General features: G+C 41.3%; 1 protein-coding gene across 1 annotated transcript; it reads right to left on the bottom strand.

Moving 5' to 3' along the window:
- Positions 1,608-5,803, bottom strand: LOC109837126 (probable xyloglucan endotransglucosylase/hydrolase protein 30). The gene is given in 5 exon segments (XM_020405225.1): positions 1,608-2,241; positions 2,244-2,313; positions 4,156-4,364; positions 5,381-5,481; positions 5,559-5,803. Coding segments are annotated over 5 exon segments (1,008 nt in total). The 5' UTR covers positions 5,737-5,803; the 3' UTR covers positions 1,608-1,791.

Genomic DNA, 26,686 nt, shown 5'->3' with positions numbered 1-26,686 from the left:
AGAATTAGGAACATGTTATTATAAGATTAATAGACAATTGATCATGCCCATAATCTAGTTTATTTTTTGGTCAAAGAGGTTTTTAATTTTGCTTTTCCTAAAATTCCGATAAGCCAGTTTTTTCCTTTTTATTTAAAAATTTTAGGATCTTATCATTTAATTATAATAGCTTCAAGCAAGCAATGAGTATTCAACATATATTGTTCGTATAAAATTCCTACTAGTAATTCACACACTGCTAAATAATGAGGTATCCTAGACGGAAAATTCCGTCTAGGATACCCAAATTTCCGTCTAGAATGCTTATTCTAGACGGAATTCCGTCTAGAATAGGCGTCTAGTTTGTTTCCGTCTAGAATACCGTATTCTAGACGGAAATTCTAGACAAAAGTTACAGATATCTACACTTATTTTATGACACATATAAAAATATCATTTTATTTACAAAGGATTAAACAATAGTGACACAAATAAAACGTGCGACAGATCACGACACATAATTGTGATATTAGATATACAATTAAATATAATTGAAAAAGGCTAATAGACTAACATGGATTCTGTGAGAATCTATTGATACGCTTAAATAATGAATCTTAGATTTTAATTATAATGATGATTAAACATTTATCATAGTGTATAAGCTAAATATAGCTCTACATTTAAGTGTGTTTTGGTGAGGGTAATTCTAGAATGGGTGATCTCCTAGAAAGTTACAGCGTTGAGCAGTGATACTCTTTATATATTTAAGGTCTAGATACAACTATGTGTTTCCACTCTTAATACATGTAAGTGTCACCATTGTCAATATATATATATATATATTATATATATATATATATATATGAGTGTGTGTGTGTCGTGAGTTTCGCGACACATGTACGTATCATAAATTTTATGACATATGTATGCGTCACAAGTTGTGCGACACATTCTCACTTATATAGAAACACGTGCTCCACACATGCTCTAACCATACTTTTGATATGTGTCGCGCTCAATTTTTGCGACATAAAAATGTGTCACATGAAAATAAAAAATATATCATAATTTATAAGTTTTGTTTTAGAAGGTGTTTGGTTCAATTTCTATAAATTATAGGAAATGTTTTCCACCCAAAATATGATTTTCTTGTATTTCTTAAAAAAATTATAGGAAAATTTTTGAGAAGTCAAAACGTAACAATTTTCTTATTTTTTATACTTTGCTTGGTTAGTTCAAAACAAGAAAATGGCTCATAACTTTATAGAAAATGGGTATGGGACGGGTTTTGTTGATTAAATAAGGAAGGTGTCAGATTTCCTGTTGATTTCCTCTCATTTTGAGAGGAAATTGCTTTTTGTAAAATTTGGTAGTTTTTGATATTTTATAGAAAATATTTCTATAAATTTTTTGTTGAACCAAACACAGTTTACAGAAATCTATAGAAAACTTTTAATTACAAAATTGCCAATATCAGATATTTTAAGAAAAGTTTTCTCAAAAAAGTATGCAACTAAACAGCCCCTTAGTGTCAGTTGTAACTATACACACTTACCTGCTACATTTTCTCAAACATGTATGTTACTTATGAGTGCAACATTAGAAAAACCAAATAATAGCTGCATCGTTCAAATACCAGCACAATTTATTTATTTAACCCCATATAGATCCAAATAATCAAACTAAAATCAAAAGAACTCTGTACACATACTCACACAACCAAGACTTATAAACATCACAATAATCTAATCAACCATTTATTAGAAAAAACAAAAAAGAAAAAAAAATCCAAAAGTTATACTCCCCTTCTCACACATCAACTTGCCCCCTACGTTTCGACCGTCCCCTTCTCCTCACCTTCTCAACAATAAACTTCGTGTCGCCGGACTTCCAGAACCTCTCCTTCTCCGACGGGATGACGTCACAATCCGGCAACGTGTCCGGGTACCTCAACACATCGTAACAAAACGAATACGTCATGTATTTCTCTCTGAACCTCCTCATTGAAGCTCGTTTTCTTGGGCTGAGCGTCGAGAATTCGGCCGCAGCGAGCTCGGAGTCCGGCCCGGAGCATTGCTGGTCCGAGGGGTACTCTTGGAGTGGGCTCGTGCGGCAGCCCATTAGGACGAGGTCGGAGAACTCGGCGATGAAGGGGGCGTATTTGTAGCTGGCTTTGTACTTGCCGCCGGAGGTGGCCCACGTGGATCCGTCCCAGATTGTGGCGTAGACGGACATGGGCTTTAATGGGTACTCGCCGCCCATGGCGGGTACTCGCCGCCCATGGCGGCGCTCCTGCGGGCTTCTCGGATCGGGACATCGTCGATGTAGAATCTGGAGAGATATTGTTTAGTTAGAAGTAGTTGGAATAATAAATATATTTACAATATCGTGTAGTTTCCACTTCTGCTGTTAGAATACTCTTTGATTTAATGATTATAACTTTGATTCTCTTGCTTTTAATTAGTTACTATTTTTGTAAATTGGAATTTACATATAGTTGAAACAACACGAGCATTTTCCTAGTCAAAATGCAAATAGTCTCACGATGAGTGAACCTTAAGTTACAATATGCTTAAATTGTCGTAAGCGTATGACCAATTTTTTTTTAATCGAAAAGAAAGGTGGATGAACAAATTTCCAAGGCGTTTATACAAGGATATATCTAAAAGCTTACATATTTTCACATGTTGGCCATGTATTCCCCTTAGAGCTTTATTTTGGAACAGTTAGGTAATATATGTTGTGAATTAGAACTTGAGCAAGGATTATATCAGAATACCATTCACGGATGGTTATAGGGCTAGTTTAAGGAATGAGATTGTTTCTTAAATTTTTATCTGTGAAACTCTGGGGGTACTTGCCTATGGTTTCACACAAAACTTTGTTTTAAATAACTAAAAGAGTTTCACTTATTATTATTATTATTTTTGCAAATATTTGTAACACAAAAGATGGAAATAAGTAATCTTCAATTTATGACAAATTTTCGTTTCAGCAAAGGCATGCAATGAGTTACCAAACAAAAATTTTGACATGAAAACGTTAAAGGATATATATAATTCCTGCACTAGAATTGGTGATTTAATCAAATTTTATCACCAATTAATATAAAATAAAAATCTAACTGTGATCCATATAGCTGCTCCATAAGAACACATATATGCAATACCGCTTGAAGATACAAGCTCCATAATCATGGAAGTATGCAAAGGAAATTACTTGATATTTTTTGGAGAATAGATGGATGTAAATACTAAAGCCCCCTTGAATAATAGCTGTAAATAAATTAGGATTTGTCTTCATGCTGTTGAAGTTAAGCATGCTTCTTTATTCTGTAGTTGTTTGTTTTCACTGAAGAACAAACATGGAACAATTAAAAGTCATATATCTCCATCCCCATTCTAGTTATAGATAAAAGGAGACATGTCTTTAAGTCTCCACCAGAATCTAGATTAATCTTAAAGAATATGTACTTAAATGTCTAAATGATGTATTTAGACTCTTCCTATTTTTCCAATCAACTTGTGATAGATTACTAATAATTATCAACAACCAAAATTATTTGTAGTTGTTGAAGCATAGCTATATATTTTGATATCACCTATAGAAGTACGGTTGTTTTTTTAGTATCGCTTGAAGCGTTGCAGGTCACTACACAAATTAGATAATCTAATGCAAGTTGATAATCATACATATATAGTTTAATATTTCTATCACTTGGAATTAATTCAACTACAGTATCCCAATAATTGGATGATATAATTTTTATTGGAGTGGAAACGCTAAGATTTTGCATGGACATATCTTCATATAGCAATGAATTAAATCCAGCTTGAATTGATTAAGAAAGTTACATCCAATTTTGGTACAGGATTTGGGCATACATAGCTAAGAGCCGATATGGCGATATTTTATAGCAAGGAGTGTTTGAGTACGACTTTTTGCGCGCGTGTTAGAAAATATATGGAGCATACAAGGAGAAATCATGTACATTTCATGCGTCATTGTGTTTTTATCTTATATATTGTTTATATCGATGAATTATAGCCAGATAATATTATTCAACAATTGTGATCGAGAGGAAGCGATCTGTCCAAGACCAAAAATAACAGTATAAAGGATCAAACTTTAAAATTTAAGCTGATTCTTTAAATTGAATTGTTTGATACTTACATGATGTTATCAGCACTCCAAAGAATTGAATAACGGTGAGCCTCTTCAGTAGGATCGAACGGTAGAGTATATCGTTCCTCACGTCCTCGACTCGTGCTTCCATTGCCATAGACGTTGGTCTGAATCCTCCATGGCTTTCCCCTAATGTTGCCTAAAAACTCAAAATCTAGCTCATCATGTCTCTTCTCAAATATGTGGCCGTTTGAAGTCTGTAATTATACGTACACATCAAGATCGAGTTAATGGACAACAAACATCAACCAAGGACATAACATATATATCTTGGATTTTTTTTTAAATGACATAACTTATGTTAGTTAAGCATTGACTTAGTATAGAAACGATAGCATATTACAATTTGATGCATTGCATCACGACATCATGTGACATTTCGAACCTAATCTCCTCCTAACGTGGACTAACTCCTCTAAAACGACTTCGCATTAGGTGATCCATACACATAATTTATGATGGGGAGTTGATATTCTCACGCCCATTATTTTTGTTGGTTCCACTGTATTTTGTTTTCAGTCCCTTTCCTTTGAATAAGTCATACACACATTAAATACGCGCGCAGCAAAATTAGACTTGGCCTGATTTACTCCTCCTTTGTAACAAAATTATATTATATCAATTAAGAGAATTAGCACAACATTTGCTTTTAGACTATCAAAGTTGAATTCCATTGCGTTGAACTTGAAAAGTAGCGCGTGAAAATGAACGATAAAAAAATACTATACTGTTTTAGAGATGTTATTAAGGTTTGGGGAATCTGTTTGTATTTGCAAATAATGCTATTTGTATATTGTCAAATATTATATTTCGTTTGTAATATATCATATTCTTTTCTTGAGAGGGAGAGCAATATATCATAGGATCACGCCTAAAACTTTGTAATTTGACAGCATGTATACTAACTTACCCTAATAACTTTATAAACTTAAAAAAATCAAATATTTTCACTCCAAAATTTGTGGGTTAAGACGTCAGAAGCATCAAACGAAATTTTTATTCAGAACCATCACCCAATTAAACTTTTACAACCAAAGGACTAAAATGCCCATATATGTCATAGAATATACCCGTAACCTATAATATCTATTATTTCTTAAAATGAAAATTCAGTAACCATAAATAACAACTTTTCAAAATCAACAGAATCAAATCAATACAATCTTTTCACTGCCCCAAAACGTTAAAAAAAAATCAAACGGCGTTAACTCACATAGAAAGCGACGACGACACCGGCGGTGTAATCTGATGGCAACTTGATGGACGCGCTGAAGAACCCATGGTCGTACATATCCGACGATATAAATCCCGACCCTATGAAAACGAACAGTAGCCGTTAACTAAAAAAGAAAACTAACTGCGGACCTAACGTTGACCAAGAGAGCACTCACCAGAGTAACGGTTAAGGTGGAGCTTGACGTTTTTGCCGTCTCGGGACTTGACGACGTTATCGCCGCCGAACAAAGGAGAGAAGCCCTCGTCGAAAGATAACGTCGATACGTTAAAGGCCGCTGACGCCGTTACTGCGCATGAGAGAACTAAGAGCTTCAATAGTCGATGAGTATCCATGGAGGTTTGTGTGATATAAAATTTTTCCCTTTTGGTTTGAGAACTGTTTGATTTTTGAGAATTTAAAGAGAGAGAGAGAGAGAGGAGGGGAGCTGAGAATAGAAAGCAGAGGGTATCATTAGGTTTGCTGACCTGGCACACGCCCCTGATTTCCTCAAAATTTACGGAATTGCCATAACTTTGCGCATTCCTCTTTGATAGCACATCTTTTACGCGGTGGGCTAATTTGACTGTTATCTATTTGACCATATTACCCCTCCACTTTGGCCGCTTTTCGGTCAATAGCTTGAGGGTAGAATCGTCACATACGTTTTGTGGTTTATGCAATAGCCCAAGGGTATAGCTGTCTTTTAGAAAACTTAAAAGGCAAGAAGTTGGAAAGTTTGACCTCCCGCCAGAGGGGCGGCTGATGAATGCCACGCTGGATATTTGATTAGTTTATAAATTAGGAACTTTTTAATGTAAATTAGGACATTAGGGTTCACCTTCCACGAGTTAATCATTGTGTTAATCACTAATTAAAGTGAGGATACTTATTAATTGTGTTTTATTCTAACTGCTATACTGTTTTTTAATATTCCAGTCCACTAATCATATATTCTTGAATCAGCATCTCTTAGATAAAGTATCATCAAAACCTACCATTTGTATAAGTTAACGTTCAAGATTAGATAAAGTTTCTTGTTCACCTACTTTGTAATTTTTTATATTTTATTTGTTACGAAAAAAGTAAATTATGTAAACTAAGGATCACAATTCTAAAGCGAAAAAGAAATTTAGATGAAGAGGGAGTTTGTAATGAATCAACATTTGATCAATACATTAAACTTGTCATATCAAAGTATTTTAATTCTGATTAACTTGGTTCATCGTGGTTGATTTTGTTAAATATAACCATAATATACTAATTGAACTTGGTGATATAATGAATTGACGGGGACAACAAAATAACCAAACCACACATCCTATGAATGACTAAGAATATTATGCTCGCTATTGTGACATTTTGATAGAATTTGCACTCTTTGTCAATAGCATATATATAGATGAAAGAACTCTAAATATCTAAATTTTGTACTTTCCTTTTTTTCCTCTGATGTTTTTAACTCTTTTATCATCATTTTCTAGCCAATCAAATCATCCTATATATTTACTAAAATAAGGAAAATATATTAGGGTGAAATATTATGATCAAGCGAGAATTAAATCTCTATCCGTTGACAATCTGTTGGTTTGGGTGTAGACCAAACCTGTCAGGCGAGCTCGAGCAGGTGAGGAGCTCCTTCAGGTGTGCTCGACGAGATCCGCTGGCGAGCTCGTAGTGGACATTGTCAGGCGAGGTCGACGCTGATCCGCAGGAGAACTCGAAGAAGCGGTATGCAGGCGAGGACTGGGCTTTGCGGGAGAGGTCGACGCAAAACAGGTGAGGGCGTGCTCGTGGATCTACTGGCGAGCCCAAAGTTGAGCGCAGGTGAGCTCGATAACTTTCAGGAGAGCTTCTCACAGGCTGTCGATAGCCTGTCAATAACTCAGCGTTAGGGTTTTTATATAAAAGGGAAACCCTGAGCCCTAGCCCTGGTTGCTTCTTCTCGTTTTCTTTTCGGCGACGACTCTCTCTCTCTCTCTCTCTCTCTCTCTCTCCCTAGCCCTGGTTGCTTCTTCTCGTTTTCTTTTCGGCGACGACTCTCTCTCTCTCTCTCTCTCTCTCTCTCTCTCTCTCTCTCTCTCTCTCTCTCTCTCTCTCTCTCTCTCTCTCTCTCTCTCTCTCTCTCTTCTGTTCCCTTTCTTCTCCAAAGGGGGAGGGGATTTAAGAAGGGAAGCTCACAGTGAATTTAAAAGAGGGGGAATTTATTAAAGAGGGGAATCAACACTGTAGCTAAAGTGTTGATTTGTATTTATTGAGAGACCTTAAGTTTGAGATCTGCTCTTGTATTGTAATTTCTTATTGATTAATAAGAAATTAATTATGTGGCTCCTGAGGACGTAAGCAAATTTGCCGAACCTCGTTAAATCTTGGTGTATTTTTCTCTACTGTGTTTTTTGCTGTTTTAGGGGTTTAGCGTAGCCCTGACTAATTTCCTAACAACTGGTATCAGAGCCTGAAACGATTTAGAGGAAGTCAGATTCAAGTGGGAGCGATGACCGCAGATGAAGGAAATGTGAGATTAGAGAAGTTCAATGGAATAGATTTTGGATTCTAGAAAATACAGATAGAGGGTTATCTGTATCAGAAAAATCTGTATCAACCCCTTTCGGGGAAGAAGCCAGATCCTATGAAGGAAGATGAGTGGAACCTTCTAGACAGACAAGCCCTCGGAGTTATCAAATTAACGTTAACTCGTAATGTTATGTTCAATATTGCAAGGAGAAGACCACGATGGGTCTTATGGCAGCACTCTCAAATATGTATGAGAAGTCATCAGCCGCAAGTAAAATTTATTTGATGAGGCGGTTATTCAATCTGAAAATGGTGGAAGGCGCGTTAGTATCACAACACCTTAATGAACTCAACACGGTCACAATTGAATTAAGTTCAATTGAAATTGAGTTTGATGAGGAAGTTCGAGAGTTGATACTTTTGTCTTCCCTACCAGAAAGCTAGAACGCTATAGCCACAACTATGAGTAGCTCGTCGGGAAGTAACAAGTTAAAGTTTGATAATGTTCGTGATCTGGTTCTCAATGAGGAGATCCGACGGAGAGAGTCGGGTGAAGCTACAATCTCTTCAGTATTGCATACAGAGTCAAGAGGTAGAAATTCAACCAGAGGGAATGGACGAGGTAAATCAAACTACAGAGGTAGATCAAAGGATATGTGATCCAAATCCAGGAATCTAAGCAACAACCCGAAGGCTATCAAGTGTTGGAATTATGGAAAGACCGGACATTACAAGAATCAGTGTAAGAGTGCACATAAGGAGAAGGAGGCGAAGACAGATGTGAATGTCACTTTCACCTCAGGAGGAGACGACGCATTGATATGCTCTTTGGAGAGCAAGGAGAAATCTAGGGTGTTAGACTCAGGAGCGTCGTTCCATGCTACTTCTGAGAAAGAATTTTTCAAGAAGTATGTTCCCGGAAATCTTGGATATGTATACCTTAGTGATTATCAACCATGTGCTATTATGGGCAAAGGTGTAATGAAAATTAAGTTGAACGGGTCAGTATGTGAGCTGAAGGATGTCAAACATATTCCCGACCTGAGAAAGAACTTAATATCTGTAGGCCAGTTGGCTGGCGAAGGATATACTACGACCTTCCATGGAGGTGATTAGAAGATCTCAAAGGGTACAATGATGATTGCCCGAGATAAGAAGACTGGTACCCTATATATAACAGCAGGTGCACGTTGTTTAATATCAGTTGCAGTGTAATACCCCAACCCTTGAGAGGGTGATATGATTAGTATTGATAGATTTGATTGGAATACTCATACCACCAAAATGCATCTTCTTTTCGGGAACCCAACTCTTAGAAACTCCAAAGTTAAGCGTGCTTGGCCTGGAGAAATTCTAGGATGGGTGACCCCCTGGGAAGTTTTCCAGGGAGCGCGTGAGTGAGGATAAAACGTGCTGAAAAGACATGTGGTGGTTTGTGAGGCCAGTCCGTCAGATCTAGTAGCGTACCGACTCCGGGATTCCGGGGCGGGGCGTTACAAATGCTATCAGAGCAAAGCCAACCAGAATTATGAGAGCTAAGTGCTATGCGACGCAAAGTGCTACGTCGAAAGGGTGTGAGCCACCTCTTGAGGCCGTAGGAGCCACCTCTAGAATCTCACACGGATGGTACGGCCTTGGATGATATGATTTGGCACAACGAGGACGTTGTGAATTTAAGTGGGGGAGTATGTAATACCCCAACCCTTTAGAGGGTGATATGATTAGTATTGATAGATTTGATTGGAATACTCATACCACCATGATGCATCTTCTTTTTGGGAACCCAATTCTTAGAAACTCCAAAGTTAAGCGTGCTTGGCCTGGAGAAATTCTAGGATAGGTGACCCCCTGGAAAGTTTTCCAGGGAGCGCGTGAGTGAGGACAAAACATGCTGAAAAGACATGTGGTGGTTTGTGAGGCCAGTCCGTCAGATCTAGTAGCGTACCGACTCCGGGATTCCGGGGCGTGGCTGTTCGCGGGAAAAATTGTTTTTATTGATGTCATTGTTTCCTTGAGCAACAGTTTATCGGTTACAAAAGATCCGGTCTTTTTGTAAGATCTGGTTACAATAAAATCAAAAAATCTTAAAAGATTACAACTTTCCTTTTCTTGAACAAATCGTAAGATCCTGTTTTGCGGTCTCTTGCTTGTGTGGGTTCTTTGCCTGCGCCGGGGTTAATCCGTGGACCACCGCGCGATCTTGATCCGATCGGATCTACATGGTATAACGGGTGTTATGTCACGAAGGAAATAACAGCCGAGGGGATTATTTCACCAAGGAAATAATAGCCCTAAGTAATCGAAATCGACCAAGCGAAATCGAGACTCTTCTCGGGATCAAAAACCAAGTTTTGATCCGGAGGATGATCGTGTAAATCTCAGATCTGATCTCTCTCGAACTCCTACCTTATTTGGTGTGGATGATCGTCAAGAACCAGATCTGAAAAGTCCGAGTCTTCAAAGCTCCAAAGCTCCAACCTTTTTTAGTCTTGAGGCTCTCAATCCGGCAGAGTTTCCCCTCAAAAGTTCCACCAAAAATCCAACCCCTCAAAAATAAGCCCTCCTTCTCTATTTATAGGCATCTCAATCCAGATCTGGGCTCAGATCTGGGCCCAGATCTGGGTGGCTCGGCCAGGTGGGTCGGCAGGTGGCTCGGCCACCTAGGTGGCTCGGCCACCTAGGTGGCTCGGCCACCTAGGTGGCTCGGCCACCTAGGTGGCTCGTCGACCACCGAGCCACCTAGAGGTGGCTCGGTTTCGGCCGAGCCCTCCAGGTGTTTGGTTTTGCACCCGTTTTTCGGTTTCGCGGTTTATCCAAACTTCGTTGTTGATCTGGACTCTGATTTGACAGTCCGGATCCTGATTTGGCAGTAAATCCGCTTCGGTGTTCGAGTTTGAGTCCAGATTCGATCTTGATTTGATCTTGATTCGTTCGAGTCCGCTCCCGATCTTGTTTGATGTGGTGGACTCTATGGTTGAATGACTCGGTTATTCATCGACCCGTTAGCTTGATTGGACACGCGATTGGATGTATTTCGTTGTTTGCGTGCGGTTCGTTAACATCGTCGCCTCGTTAATCCGCTTCGTCGCGTCTTACTTGGCTTCAGTGTTGTGGTCTAACGAACATGCTTGGATATATCGCTCGATGGTTCGTTGGTTTGTCGAATCACCGCGCCGAGCTGTGTTAAGGGACCTTTAAGCAGTTTTATACGCCTACAGATACCCCCTCCAAAGTATTTCAGGCTCGTTCCTTTATGGAAGAGTCTGGAACACTTTGGATATGATTGTCCCAACCTTCAATCGGTATGACGAGACTTTGGAATGACTTCTATTCCTGATTCCTTCAATCCTCCAGGCTATTCGGTGCTTTGTCGAATGTCTGCAAGGGTTCCGGTACTGCATTTATTGTCTGACCGTTGTCGAAATTTTGAACTTGAAGTCAATTCCTGATTTTCTGATCTTTAGCTCGTGTTTGTTGTTTCAACACGGAACTGACCATCGATTGTTGGCGTTGAGTCTTTATTTGCAACGCGTTGTCTGGCGTTTGACACAGTTTATACTCGTACGTCTGCTGGAGTCTACACAGTTTAAGCTCTTAAGGAATTGGAGCGTGGCGGTCTCAAATTTGGGGTTGTAGGACTAACTATTACAGTTGTTTCGTCTGCATATATGGATATTATCCCGAAGTTGTTGGATGCCCAAGTCACGAGACCAACTCATAAAGTTGATGCGTCAATGACTCACATTTATAGAATTTTTGGCGAATTCTCAGCCATCAACGGGTTTGATAAGCCTTTACCGACTACCGTTTGAGTCGGGCTAGCATGCGGATTATCTAAATCCGTTCCGCATGTAACGTTGTGCTAAGAGAGTGAATTCTCTGAGACTTTGTGCTATGATGTCGAATACATAGGCTTTACCATTTGTTACGGAAATAGGTTACCCGGCAACGCGTGTTAGGCGTTGACTTTAGGATTTTTGGCTAACCCTCAGCCTTCAACGGATTTGATTAGCCTTTACCGACTACCGTTTGAGTCAGGATAGCATGCGGATTGTCTAAATCCATTCCGCATGTGACGTTGTGCTAACGGAATGAACTCCCTTAGACTCGCTGCTATGACTTCGAATACGTAGACTTCGCCATTGTTACGGGAATAGGCTACCCGGCAACGTGTATTAGATGCTGACTTATCCCAACTTAGGTTTCAGGATATGATACACCAGAATCGAACTCTGGTGTCTTCTTCCACGAAAAAAGACTAAACCGGCGACGCGTGTTAGGCGTCAGCATATCCTTTCTTAGGATTCAGGATAAAATTCTCCATGCGTGTAAGGTATGGATTTTGGTGTTATTAATAACAACCTGCCACAATATTGAATATGTGGGCGGGTGTTCTTTTTAACTGTTAAGAACTAACTGGCAGTGCGGGTTAGGTGCAGACTTATCCCTGTTTAGGTTTCAGGATAGGATACCCCAGAATCGAACTCTGGTATCTTTTTCTACGGAGAAAGACTAAACCGGCAGCGCGTGTTAGGCGCAGGCTTATCCCTGCTTAGGATTCGGGATAAACTTCCTAGGATGAATCCTAGATTGATAAATTCTTGGAAAAGGTTGGTGTGGGAAAGGAAGAATTTTATATTCTATTTCCCGGTCTTCTATTAGGGTGAAGGTGAACCCGAATACAAGGAAAGAAGAATTTTATATTCTATTCCTTGATTCTAGAAAGGAAGAATGTTATATTCTATTTCTAGCACAAAAGAAACTAGAAGTGGGATCTCCACTCCGAGAATCGGACAGATTCGGATAATCCTAACTGTCGGAAGGTTGGATTACCGAATTAAAGGTGAATTCCTCGTTTATCAAGAGTGAATTGTGGTTTTAGCCCTAACTATAGGAAGGTTTGACCAAGCGGGAGTTTGAGATGATCCTAACTATAGGAAGGTTTGATCACTCGATTTGAAAGTGGACCTCTTGTTCATTGGAGGAATCGAGAGGGGATTTTGGTTTTGGTCCTAACTGTAGGAAGGTTTGACCGAATGGAAGGTTTAAGACGATCCTAACTGTAGGAAGGTTTGATCGCTCAATTTATGGGCCTCTCGTTCATTGAAGGAATCGAGAGGGGATTTTGGTTGTGGCCTTAACTTTTATAGGTTTGACCTGAAAGCAAAGGGAGTGGAATACAAATAGCAGTAGAAATACTGGTTTGTACTGGCCACTCGATGAAGGGTTTTGACGTTAAGTAATCAGGACTTAACATGTCAAGCTTTGGAAATTGCCATGAATTGGTGGACAGAAAATTTAGTGGACCCACCGTCAATTGACTTGATCAGTGGGGGATTTTTGTGAGGAAAGATTAATCTGTCAAAAGGATCGAATCTCGTCTCAACAAGATAACTCATGAGAATTAGTGAATTTGATAACAATAATGGAAAACATTCCAACCTTTAGAGTTTAAATGTGGATGTTTTACTTATCACTTTTATAGTGATTGGGTTATCCCTAAGAATATCACCCGTGGTATTGTTTCGGGAACTTCCCGATACATGAATAATCCACCCCCAGCTTCCCTTGTGGAACTGGATCCGACATTGTACTCAGTTACATGACCGGGTTATCCTTAAGAATATTATATATAAAAATTCTCCAGGAACTTCCCGTGAAAGAAATGAAACAGTTTAGACTCATATACATGTTGGAGTATCAGAAAGCAGTTTAACCTCTTATACCAGTCGGAGGATTGAGAAGCAGTTTATACTCTTATACTTGTCGGAGTCTTGCCGTTCTCAATTGGCTTACCCTAGCGTTATAATGCCAGCTTCAACCAAGGTTTGGATGCTGTTCTTTAAAATAAAGCACGCCTTGGTGGGATGAAGGATCTTCCTGTGGTACGCGTAGTACTTCGGATCCGCAGTATTGTCAGCTTCCTCCTGATTTGTGATGGGTGGGAGCTTGATCTTGTTGCTTTCGAGAAGGGTCTCGAAGATGACTGGAACGTCTTCGTCCTTGAATGAGTACTCTTTTTGGAGCCTTTGATCCGAAGTCTTCTGCTATCTCCGGGGCTGCTGTTGCGACGTTTGATCAACAGCCACTGCAGGTGCCTTGCCCCTACCACGGGAGGCGAAGTTCGAGTTCGGAGGATTAGCCATCGGTTGGCTCCTCTCGGCCTTCTTCCTTTTGAGGAATAGCTCGGCTTGCTCTCCTCGGACCTTCAAATCCTTCCATGTTTTGAACGGTGCTGTCCCCATTGCTTCCAACACGTCCAATGCGAGGTTGTTGTGGCAAGTCTGGAGAATTAACTCTTCAGTGATTGGGTCCCGACAGTTCATCACCTTGTTCCGGAACCTTTTGACGAATGTATCAACTAATTCTCCGTCTTTCTGTTTCTCGTCAAGCAACGACTCGATGGATATCTCAGTGTCATCGTCGAAGAAGTCGATGAGGAATTTAGTCTCCATGTCGTCCCAGCTATTCACACTTCCTAGCTTGAGGCGGTGATACCAATCGAAGGCGGCTCCACGAAGAGTGCAAACGAAAGACCGTACCATCAGAGGCTCATTACCAGAGATAACCCCTAGGCGTGATTTGAAGTAAATCAAATGCTGAGTGGGTGAACCCTCCCCATTAAACGGCGTGAAGTTAATTAGATTGAACTTCACCGGATACGGGATTGATTCCCATTCTCTTGGGTATGGATAAGGAATGCCCGTCTTTTTCATCTCTTGAGCGGAAATCAACGTATTGATTTTGCTCTCGAGGTTTTCAATCTTCAAACTTTCACCTGTATTTTCGTTAGCACGATTCTGAGGTGGAAGTGTAGCATTATGACTAGCATTCTCGATACCACCCCCTGCATTGACGGGAGGATTATTGGCATTATGAGCTTCATCTGCACCTGTGTCCTCATCTTCTTGATTGACCTGGTTACGATTACTTGGTTTGCCTTGCTGGTTTGTCAGCGCTTGGATTTGTTGGTCATGCATTTCTCTCATATTCTGCATGACCATCTGCATTTCGAACCTGAAGCTCTCCTATTGTTTAGCCATGGCTTCTTCGAGCATCTTGGTCACTTGTTCCGTGCTTATCATAAGTGACTCGCGGGGTTGTCCTTCGCTGGATACTGTATTATCTGATGCGACCGCAGAGCAGGCATCCGATTCTTCATCTTCTGAAGGTAATCTTGTCTGAATCCTACCATAAGTTCCTCTTATGATGGCTCCAGACTACAGACGGGTTACACGCCGGGGTGCTTCCAGAATCGACTCGGGATTATCCTGTGTCGATGTCCCTTTGCTGGTCATATTAGTGGTGACCCTCGGAAATCCTCCATCTTCAACTACTTCCTGGTTTTACTTGTACCCCCACCACGATAGTACAACTCGTCGGTTTGAAGGTCGGAGTAACCTATCGTGTGTTGGCACGACTTCTCAGGTATAACGCTATTGTCATCAGACGACAATGTTTCCTTCTGAGGGTGAACTGCCTTCCTTGGGCTTTCAAGAGTCACGCGCCTCGAAACATGACTTTGTGGGCGTGAATTCTCAGCTGGTTCCTGGACTTCAATGCGCAAATTGGTGCGCCTAGCTGCCCTGCTCTCTTTGTCATGTTGAGGGTGGCGGCGACTCCCATCATGTTGAGTCGTTCGGGGTTTCTTTATCGGGCCCAAACGTTCTTAAACTGGAGCTTTGCATCGCTCATCGGGAAGTGGACCGAGGTGCTCCAAAACTGACCTCCTTCTTCGGGATGGTCTTGCGGGATCTCCCGGAGCAGCTATGGGAATTATCGGCGATTTAGGTTGGTTCGCCGGATGTTGAACTTTTGCTGAAGGCTGCAAAGGTTGCTCTTTAGCCTGAATCGCCGCTTCAGACTTCGGCCTCCACACTTGGCGGGTTGGTGGCGGCTTTTTAGCCACTTCCTTCTGCAGTCTTCTGCGGGCGTTATAGCGGATTCCGTCAATGGACTCCATTGTCTTTGCGAATTGCCACGCCAGATGTTGACGTCGCCTCTGGCGGGCTCTCTTTAAGTGAGTCACTACGCCCTCAATGACGGAGGAATTAGCGAGAACAGATTTGACCTGGTTGGAGGTCGGTGAAGCTTCACCCGATACAACTTCGGTATCAATTGGGGTGAGATCTTCGTTGGTACTCTGCACTTCTTCGTACCAACGGACTTTTCTCCTGGAGGAGAACTTCTTGGACTTGAGGGGGGAGGTGGATCCGGACGAGGATGACAGATACTCCTCGAACTTTTGTTGGTCGAATTCATACTCGACCTCCTCCTTGACCGGGATCGAGATCCGCAACTGCGACGCAACGATCTCGGCAGCGAGATCGGTGGCTCCCACTATGGTCGCCAGTTTGTTCGCGGAAAAAATTGTTTTTATTGATGTCATTGTTTCCTTGAGCAACAGTTTATCGGTTACAAAAGATCCGGTCTTTTTGTAAGATCCGGTTACAACAAAATCAAAAAATCTTAAAAGATTACAACTTTCCTTTTCTGTAACAAATCGCAAGATCCTGTTTTGCGGTCTCTTGCTTGTGTGGGTTTTTTGCCTGCGCCGGGGTTAATCCGTGGACCACCGCGTGATCTTGATCCGATCGGATCTATACGATATGATGGGTGTTATGTCACAGAGGAAATAACAGCCGAGGGGATTATTTCACCAAGGAAATAATAGCCCTAAGTAATCGAAATCGACCAAGCGAAATCGAGACTCTTCTCGGGATCAAAAACCAAGTTTTGATCCGGAGGATGACCGTGTAAATCTCAGATCTGATCTCTCTCGAACTCCTGCCTTATTTGGCGTGGATGATCACCAAGAACTAGATCTGAAAAGTCTGAGTCTTCAAAGCTCCAAAGCTCCAACCTTTTTTAGTCTTGAGGCTCTCAATCCGGCAGAGTTTCCCCTCAAAAGTTCCACCAAAAATCCAACCCCTCAAAAATAAGCCCTCCTTCTCTATTTATAGGCATCTCAATCCAGATCTGGGCTCAGATCTGGGCCCAGATCTGGGTGGCTCGGCCAGGTGGCTCGGCCACCGAGCCAGCCCAAAAGGTGTGCCTCGGCCCGGGCACCTAAGGTGGCGGGCTCGTGCTATCCGACGCCACCTTCGGCTCGGCTCGCCGAGCCCCACCAGCCTTGGTGGCTCGGCTTTGACCGAGCCACCAAGTGGTGGCTCGGTTTTGGCTGAGCCACCAAGTGGTGGCTCGGCCACCGAGCTACCTAGAGGTGGCTCGGTTTCGGCCGAGCCCTCCAGGTGTTTGGTTTTGCGCCCGTTTTTTGGTTTCGTGGTTTATCCGAACTTCATTGTTGATCTAGACTCTGATTTGACAGTCCGGATCTTGATTTGGCAGTAAATCCGCTTCGGTGTTCGAGTTTGAGTCCGGATTCGATCTTGATTTGATCTTGATTCGTTCGAGTCCGCTCCCGATCTTGTTTGATGTGGTGGACTCTATGGTTGGATGACTCGTTGATTAATCGACCCGTTACTTTGATTGGATACGCGATTGGATGTATTCCGTTGTTTGCGTGTGGTTCGTTAACCTCGTCGCCTCATTAATCCGCTTCGTCACGTCTTACTTGGCTTCAGTGTTGTGGTCTAACGAACATGCTTGGATATATCGCTCGATGGTTCGTTGGTTTGTTGAATCACCACGTCGAGCTGTGTTAAGGGACCTTCAAGCAGTTTTATACGCCTATAGGGGCGTTACATGCAGCAAGCAATGAGACTTTAAAGTGCTGGCACCAGAGACTCAGTCATATGAGTGAGAAGGGGATGAAAATCATGCACACAAAGGGAAAACTCTCAGGACTATAGTAGTGGAGATGAACATGTGTGAATAATACATACTTGGAAAACAGAAGAGAGCTAGCTTTCAGACAACTGGCAGAACCCCCTAGAAAGAGAAGCTAGAGCTTGTTCACTCAGATGTTTGGGGACCAACCACCACCGCGTCCATTGGTGGGAAACACTACTTTGTGATTTTTATCGATGATCACTCTCGGAAAGTGTGGGTCTACTTTCTGAAGCATAAGTCAGAAGTATTTGAGGCTTTCAGGAGATGGAAAGCCATGGTCGAGAATAAGACCGGTTTGAGAATAAAGAAGCTCAGCACCACAATGACTGTGAGTATGAAGACACCGAATTTAAGAAGTTCTACTATGAGCACAGGATCAGAATAGAGAGAACCATGCCTGACACGCCTCAGCAAAATGACGTAGCTGAGCGGATGAACAGAATATTGACAGAGAGAGCCAGAAGCATTCGGATACAGTCAGGACTACTGAAGAAGTTCTGGGTAGAAGTAGTCAATACAACAGTTTACTTAATCAACCGAGGTCCATTGGTTCTATTGGCACACATAATACCAGAGGAGGTATGGTGCGGAAATAAGGTAAAACTCTCACATCTCAAAGTTTTTGGTTGTGTAGCTTATGTGTATATTAGTGATCAAGGCAGGAATAAGCTTAATCCCAAGTCAAAGAAATGCACTTTCATTGGCTATGGTGAAGATGAGTTCGGCTACCATATTTGGGACAACAAAAACAAGAAAGTGATCTGCAACAGAGATGTGATATTTAACGAGAAGGTGATGTACAATGACATGCACAAGACAAATGACTCAGAGAACGAGTCAACATTTGTAGATGTAGATGGTGTCCCGAGTAACCTCTTGGAAGAACCTAATATAGATGGTCCTTAGCCAGAAGAGCCTGTTGGACAAAACGGTACGCAGAAGCCCGACGCACCAGCTCCGATATTGAGAAGATCTTCTCGGCCTCATGTGCCCAACAGGAGATATATGAACTATCTGTTGTTGACAGATGGAGGGGAGCCTGAAAGCTATGATGAAGCTTGTCAGAATGGAGATGCGAGCAAGTGGGAGCTTGTCATGAAAGAAGAGATGACATCTCTTATCTCAAACCAGGCGTGAGAACTAGTTGAGTTGCCCACTGGTAAGAAGTCACTCCATAATAAATGGGTGTACCAGGTAAAAGAGGAGCATGATGGCTCCAGAAGATATAAAGTCCAGCTAGTTGTCAAAGGATTCTAGCAGAATGAAAGAATTGACTACACCGATATTTTTGTTCCCGTGGTGAAGCTAAATACTATCAGGACAGTGATGAGTATTGTAGCTATTAAAGATCTTCATCTCGAGTAGTTAGACGTGAAGACGATGTTTCTTCATGAAGATCTAGAAGAGGAGATATACATGCACTAGCCAGAAGGTTTCTCAGAAGAAAAGAAGAAGAACCTGGTGTGCAGACTCATGAAGAGCTTGTATGGGCTCAAACAAGCCCCAAGGTAGTGGTACAGGAAGTTTGACGGCTTCATGTACAAGGAAGGCTTTCAGAAGTGCAACGTCGACCACTGTTGCTACTTCAAGAGATATTAGTCTAGTTATATCATCTTACTGCTGTATGTTGATGATATGTTAGTTGCAGGTGCAGATATAGAGGATATCAGGAGTTTGAAGCAGCAGTTGTCAAAGGAGTTTGACATGAAAGACTTGGGTCCAGCAAAGAAGATCCTTGGAACGCAAATCACGAGAGATAAGAAGAGAGGTCTCTTGAAGTTATCTCAGATGGAGTACATCAACTGTGTTTTGCAGAGATTCAATATGGACGACCCTAAGTCAGTGAGCACACCCTTGGCTAGCCATTTTCATCTATCAAAGGATCAGTCTCCTTAGTCAGATGAAGAGAAAGAGAGTATGGCTAAGGTTTCTTACGCCTCAGCTATTGGAAGCTTGATGTACGCAATGATCTGTACAATGCCAGACATTGGCCATGCAGTGTGAGTGGTCAGCCAATTTATGACGAATCTAGGAAAAGCCCATTGGGAAGCGGCCAAGAGGATTCTGAGGTATCTACAAGGCACCATACAGAAGTGTTTGCATTTTGGTAAGAGAGAGATGGAAGTGCAAGGGTACGTAGATGCAGACGTTGGGGGTGAAGTCGATCACCTAAGAAACACCACCAGCTATGTATTCACTATCGGAACTACAACTATTAGTTAGATGTCACAAATATAGAAGATTGTCACTCTATCCACTATAGAAGCTAAATATGTAGCAATGACTGAAGCCAGTAAAGAGATGATACGACTTTAAGGTTTGTTAACTGAACTAGGATTCAAACAGGAGAAGAAAGCTTTGTACAGTGATAGTCAGAGTGCGATTCACTTGGCTAAGAATTCAGCATTTTATTCTAGAACGAAGTACATTGGGCTTCGATACCACTTCATCAAATCCTTATTGGAAGATGACATGTTAAAACTAGAGAAGATTCCAGGAAGCAAGAATCCAACAGATATGTTAACAAAGGTGGTGACCATTCAGAAAGTAGAGTTGTGCACAACTTCAGTTGATATTTATGCATAAGTGATAAGGGCGGAGCCACACAAGAAAAGGTTCTTGTTGAGATAGCCTGCTGTCGGTGGTTTGGTCTCCAAGTGGGAGATTGTTGGTTTGGGTGTAGACCAAACCTGTCAGGCGAGGAGCTCCTTCAGGCGAGCTCGGCGAGATCCGTTGGCGAGCTCGTGGCGGACGTGTCAGGCGAGGTCGACGCTAATCCGCAGGTGAACTCGAAGCGGTCTGTAGGCGAGCTCTGGCTTTGCGGGCGAGGTCGATGCAAAGCAGGTGAGGGCGAGCTTGTGGATCTGTTGGCGAGCCCGAAGTTGAGCGCAGGCGAGCTCGAGAACTTTCAGGCGAGCTTCTCACAGACTGTCGACAGCCTGTCGACAACTCTGCGCTAGGGTTTCCTTATAAAAGGGAAACCATGAGCCCTAGCCCCCGTTGCTTCTTCCCGTTTTCTTTTCGACGGCGGCTCTCTCTCTCCTCACGCGATCTCTCTCTCTCTCTCTCTCTCTCTCTCTCTCTCTCTCTCCCCCCCTCTCTCTCCCTCTCCCTCCCCCCAGTGGGGGGATTTAAGAAGGGAAGCTCACAGTGAATTTAAGAAAGGAGGAATTTATTGAGGGGAATTTATTAAAGAGTGGAATCAACACTGTAGCTACAATATTGATTTGTATATATTGAGAGATCTTAAGTTTGAGATGTGCTATTGTATTGTAATTTCTTGTTGATTAATAAGAAATTAGTTGTGTGGCTCCCGAGAACGTAAACAAGTTTGCCGAACCTCGTTAAATCTTGGTGTACTCTTTTTACTGTGTTTTTTACTGTTTTAGGGGTTTAACGTAGCCCCTGATAATTTCCTAACACAACCTTGAATCAATTAGTTCAAAGAAAAGGAGCCACGAAATAAAACGAACAAGCTGCTTTCACTAGCCACCCAAAAGCATCTTTTTCTTGGCATCATGCTTTGGTATTATTATTACTTAGCTAACTTTTCTTCTTAGCCTTGAGTTGCAACTTTTATGTCATTTTCTACACTTGATTAGAATCATATGACTTTTAAAAAAAGAATGCAAAATGATGAATAGAACTTTTTTTTAATAAATAATTAGGATTATTTGCTCATAATTTTATGCAAGGTAGTATTGAATTATGAGATGATGGCACACGACTGTTACTTTATTATGAAGAACGTTACGGAACCCTTAATGAAAATATTTCTAATAAATAATATTGGTGCACTGGAACATAATGAATAGAAGGTTTTTAAAATTTCTTCTAAATTATTTTCTCAAGAAAAAAATTCTTCTAAATTGGATTTAATTCAATGTGACACTTGTGATTAGAGCTCGTGTCGTATTCTAACAACTCTCTTAAGTAACCCGTTGGCTTGTTCTTCGTACGTGGTTCTTTTTTCTTTGTGTAATAGTAACGTATCATTTATTTTTCAATTAAAAAATCAATCTAGAAGAGTTCGTATATAGTATAACTACAAGAGATATATAATAATACCATGATAACAACCTTTCACCTTCCAAATTCTAAAGTCTATCCACGTAAGGACACAAGACGTCAGATTTTAAATAGTCTACTGAACGAATTAGGCTTAAAAGTTAAGCTAGAAGGTTCGCTTTGAAACATTCAATGGAATAGAAGTAATTAGAAGGTAAACTAATATTAGCTACTTTAACTTAATTATCTAGGTATGCACAATATTTTGAGCAATTAATTTAGGTATATGTATTAGGATAAAGTTATAATACACTTTTAACTGCGTGTAGTTAATTATATAATTATAATCTATACTTGATTGGCTTTACAACTTAATTTACTTGTAGATTTTGGGAAACATTTTAGATTGAATCGCTCCCTTCATGATCAGAAGTACTGAGGTCTACAATAAGAAGAGATCAAAAAATAGAAAATTATTTTCTTTGGACCAATTCCTACGTTTTATATTAGCTTAACGGAACATTCTCATGTTTCATTATGTATTAGTTGTAAATAAATCTCTTTAAACTAACATCACTGTTGGCTGCACAAATGCGGGTTATGGATCTAGCTCCACCCGCATCCACAGTAACCGTCCGCAACTTGGGGGTAAATTCCAAAATGGAGAACATTTATGATCAATGACTAACAAAAGAAGAACATCATGTGTTTATAGTTGGTTCCATACTTCTGAGTACAAAAGTAAATTTTAATTTTTTAGTTATAGCTACTTGCCCATAGAAATTAGGGGTGCTAAACCATATCCGTAGCCGAGGAAATATCCGTAACCATATCTGTTAGGATACGAATATGGTTACTCAAATATATAACCAATAGGATATGGTTACGGATATGATTTTGTAGTGAAATATCCGTATCCGTATCTGAAATATCCAAATACATATTAGTCATACTCTTATGATAGTTTCGATTATTAGATTATGGATTTGTGGTTAATTTTGTTGACCAAGATGTCTAATCTAATATTTTTAGTCATAATGAACATTCTAACGAACTCTTTTGTATCGCGAGAACTATATTTTTCTCAATACTATCTAGTTTTCTCATATCCCTTTTGTATCCGCATGCATATCCACTTATATATGGAATCTATATCTGTCTACATATTTGATGCAGACATGGATGCAGATTTTCGTTACCAATGTATATCCATATCCGTATCTGTATCCGAGATGGGTAAGCATGTTAGTCTAAGGTGTAGACCCAAAGTCGAGACAAGAGCTGAAATCAAAACGACGAGAAAACAAGTAAACAGATCCACGTTGGGAGGAGCTGAAGCTGAAGGCGGTCGACCGTGGTGGTCGATCGCGCCAACCCTGTAGGATTTTTGGTCTCGGGTTTTTTGGTTCGGTCGACCGCCGCGGTCGGTCGTTCAACTCTCTGGAATCTGAGGAGATTCTGTCGTTTGGCACGGTCGACCGCGAGACCTGCGCGGTCGACTGTCGCGGTCGACCGCGACGCAGTCAAACAGTTTCCTAAACTATTTTGGATTCTGTTTTCCCAGGACTCTATATATACCTTAAACGTTTTTAGGGTTGTAACAACACGAAAAAATAGAGCTTTTTGACTGCAGAAAGATAGAGAATCTCAGAGAGATTAAATCCTAGTTTGAGAGCTTGTAATTCTTCTTCAATTAATAAAGAGATTGTGTGGTGTGGCTCCCGAGGATGTAGGCACGTTGCCGAACCTTGTTAAATCTGTGTGTTCGTTTTCTTTACTATTTTTGCAAGGTTAGATATTATTTGTGGTATTATTTCTACTTTCCTACTTTCAACACAAGGTCCGAAAGGGTAAGGGTTTGATTGATTGTTTCGAATCCCCAACAACTGGTATCAGAGCTTCGTTCAGTAATTTGTGTGAAAGTTATGGCAGAGGAAAATAAATCAAAGATCGAGAAGTTTGACGGTTCAGACTTCGCCTACTGGAAGTCGCAGATGGAGGACTATCTGTACCAGAAGGACTTGTATCATCCGTTGATGGGCAAGGAAAAGGGAAAGAAGAAGGAGGAGTCAGATGGTGATTGGGAGATACTGGATAGGAAGGTTCTAGGACAAATCCGGTTGTCGCTCGTCAAATCAGTAGCCCACAATATTCTGAAGGAGAAGACAACGGTGGGGCTTATGGAAGCGCTCACGAAGATTATGTATGAGCAACCATCGGCAGGAAACAAGGTGCATCTAGTCAAAACTCTTTTCAACCTCAAGATGGCAGAAGGACGGTCCTTCACGATGCATCTCAGCGAGTTCAATACGATTGTTGATCAGCTTATCTCCGTGGATATCACGTTTGATGACGAAGTACATACCCTATTGTTACTATCGCAGTTGCTGGATAGTTAGGCAGGTTGTGTGACAGCAATTAGCAATTCGGCGGGGAAGGAGAAGTTAAAGCTGTGTGAGGTGGTTAGCATGATTCTATCTGAGGAGGTTAGAAGAAAATTGTCCGAATCAGAAGGTTCAGGTTCAGCTCTAAGTTTTGAGCAGAGAGACAGAAGCCAGAAGAAACGAAACCAGAATAAGAATCAGTCAAAATCAATAAAGAAGAGGTCGAACTCGAAGGTTAGGCCTATCAAAGAAAAGTGTTGGAACTACGGCCAGGAGGGCCATATGTCTCCAGTCTGCAAAAGTCCAAAGAAGAATGCGGGTGAACAGGAGGCTCATATCGTGCAAGATGCCTTGATTCTTGCAATGGACATCGATTCAGATTCTTAGGCATCGATTTAGGAGCCTTTTTCCATGCCACTGCTAACTGGAAGCTATTTCAGAATTATGTAGCAGAGGACTTTGAATAAGTATATCTAGAGAATAATGAGCCATGTAATATTGTTGGAAAGGGTGAAGTACAGATTCAGATGAAGGGCTCTAAGTGGACTTTGAAGAACGTGAGACACGTGCCGAAGCTGAAGAGGAATCTTGTTTCGGTGGGACAACTTGGAGCAGAAGGCTATGTTTCGACATTCACTGGGGATTCATGGAGGATCTCCAACGGTACGATGATAGTTGCTCGAGGCAACAAACTAGGAACTCTCTACCTCACCTTACATGCGAGTGACACCCTCACAATTGCAGCTGGCAAAGAGAGTACAGATCTGTGGCACAAAAGGCTAGGGTACATGAGCAAAAAGGGAATGAAGATTTTGCATTCACAAGGAAAGCTAACCGGGATCGACGCCGTGGAAGTCGGGGTTTGTGAAGCAGAAGAGGGTTAGTTTTCAGAAGGGTGGAAGGCAACCTAAGGCTCAGAAGCTAGAGTTGATTCATATAGATGTATGGGGTCCAGCCAGTGTGTCTTCTTTTGGCGGTTCGAGATATTATGTCACTTTCATCGACGATCACTCGAGAAAGGTGTAGATCTACTTCATGAAGCACAAGTCAGAGGTATTTGGAATCTTTAAGAAGTGGAAGGCCATGGTGGAGAATGAGACAGATCTGAAGGTGAAGTGTCTAAGATCAGACAATGGTGGGGAATGCGAGTTGTAGGAGTTCAAGAGATTCTGTGCTACGAATGGCATTCGGTTAGAGAGGACTACTCTAAGGACGCCGTAACAGAATGGTATTGCAGAGAGGATGAACAGAACCTTGACAGAGCGTGCCAGGAGCATACGGTTACATGCAAGTCTGCCTAAGACATTTTGGGCGGATGCGGTGTATACAACAACCTACCTTATTAATCACGGGCCATCAATTCCATTAGATTTTGGGATTCCAGAGGAGGTTTAGAGTGGAAAGAAGATAAATCTCTCACACTTGCGGGTATTTGGTTGTGTGGCTTATATTCATATCAGTGACCATGTTAGAGACAAGCTAGAAGCTAAGTCACAGAAGTGCACATTCATTGGATACGGCATTGATAAGTTCGGGTATCGCCTTTGGGATGAGAAGAACAGGAAGATCATCAGAAGCATGGACATGATATTCAATGAGGATGTGATGTACAAGAACAAGGAAGATGTCAAGGATAGCCAAAGCAGTGGGAGCAACATTTCAGATACAGATGGATCTGAGTACATGGATATAGAGGAACTTCCAGACAGGGGAGATGATGTTTGTTCTGACCACAGAACGGAGGAGACTCCAGGTGCAGAAGAAACTACCCAGGACGTGGAGCTTAGAAGGTCATCTAGGGTACCCAAACCAAATCCCAAATATCTTTCATATCTTGACTACTTATTATTGACAGATAGCGGTGAGTCGGAAAGCTATGAAGAGGCAATGTAAGTGAGTGAATCTCAGCAGTGGGAGCATGCGATGCAAGAGGAGATGCTATGAAGAGGCAATGTAAGTGAGTGAATCTCAGCAGTGGGAGCATGCGATGCAAGAGGAGATGGATTCTCTACTCACTAATGAGATGAGTGAATCTCAGCAGTGGGAGCATGCGATGCAAGAGGAGATGGATTCTCTACTCACTAATGAGACATGAGAGTTAGCCTAGCTACCTGCACAGAAGAAGGCCTTACATAACAAATAGGTCTACCGGGTCAAGTAAGAAAGTGATGGAAGCAAGAGATTCAAGACTAGATTAGTAGTAAAGGGGTTTCAACAGTGGAAAGGAGTGGAATATACGGAGATATTTTCCCCTGTTGTGAAACTCACAACCATCAGAGTAGTGTTGTGTTTGGTGGCTACAGAAGACCTCTTTCTTGAGCAATTAGATGTGAAGACCGCCTTTCTTCATGGTGACTTGGATGAAGAAATCTACATGAAGCAGCCTGTTGGCTTTATTGAAGAAGGAAAGGAAGAGATAGTGTGCAAGCTCAAGAAGAGCTTATATGGTTTGAAACAGGCTCCGAGACAGTGGTATAAGAAGTTTGATAACTTCATGCAGAACAATGGCTACAGAAGATGTAATTCGAATCATTGCTGTTATTTCAAAAGGTTCGAGTCCAGCTTTATTATTTTGTTATTATATGTTGATAACATGTTGGTAGCAGGA

This window comes from Asparagus officinalis, chromosome 4, assembly GCF_001876935.1.
Source record: "Asparagus officinalis chromosome 4, Aspof.V1, whole genome shotgun sequence".
NCBI classification, from domain to species: Eukaryota; Viridiplantae; Streptophyta; class Magnoliopsida; order Asparagales; family Asparagaceae; genus Asparagus; species Asparagus officinalis.
This window is presented reverse-complemented; position numbering and strand designations above follow the sequence as displayed.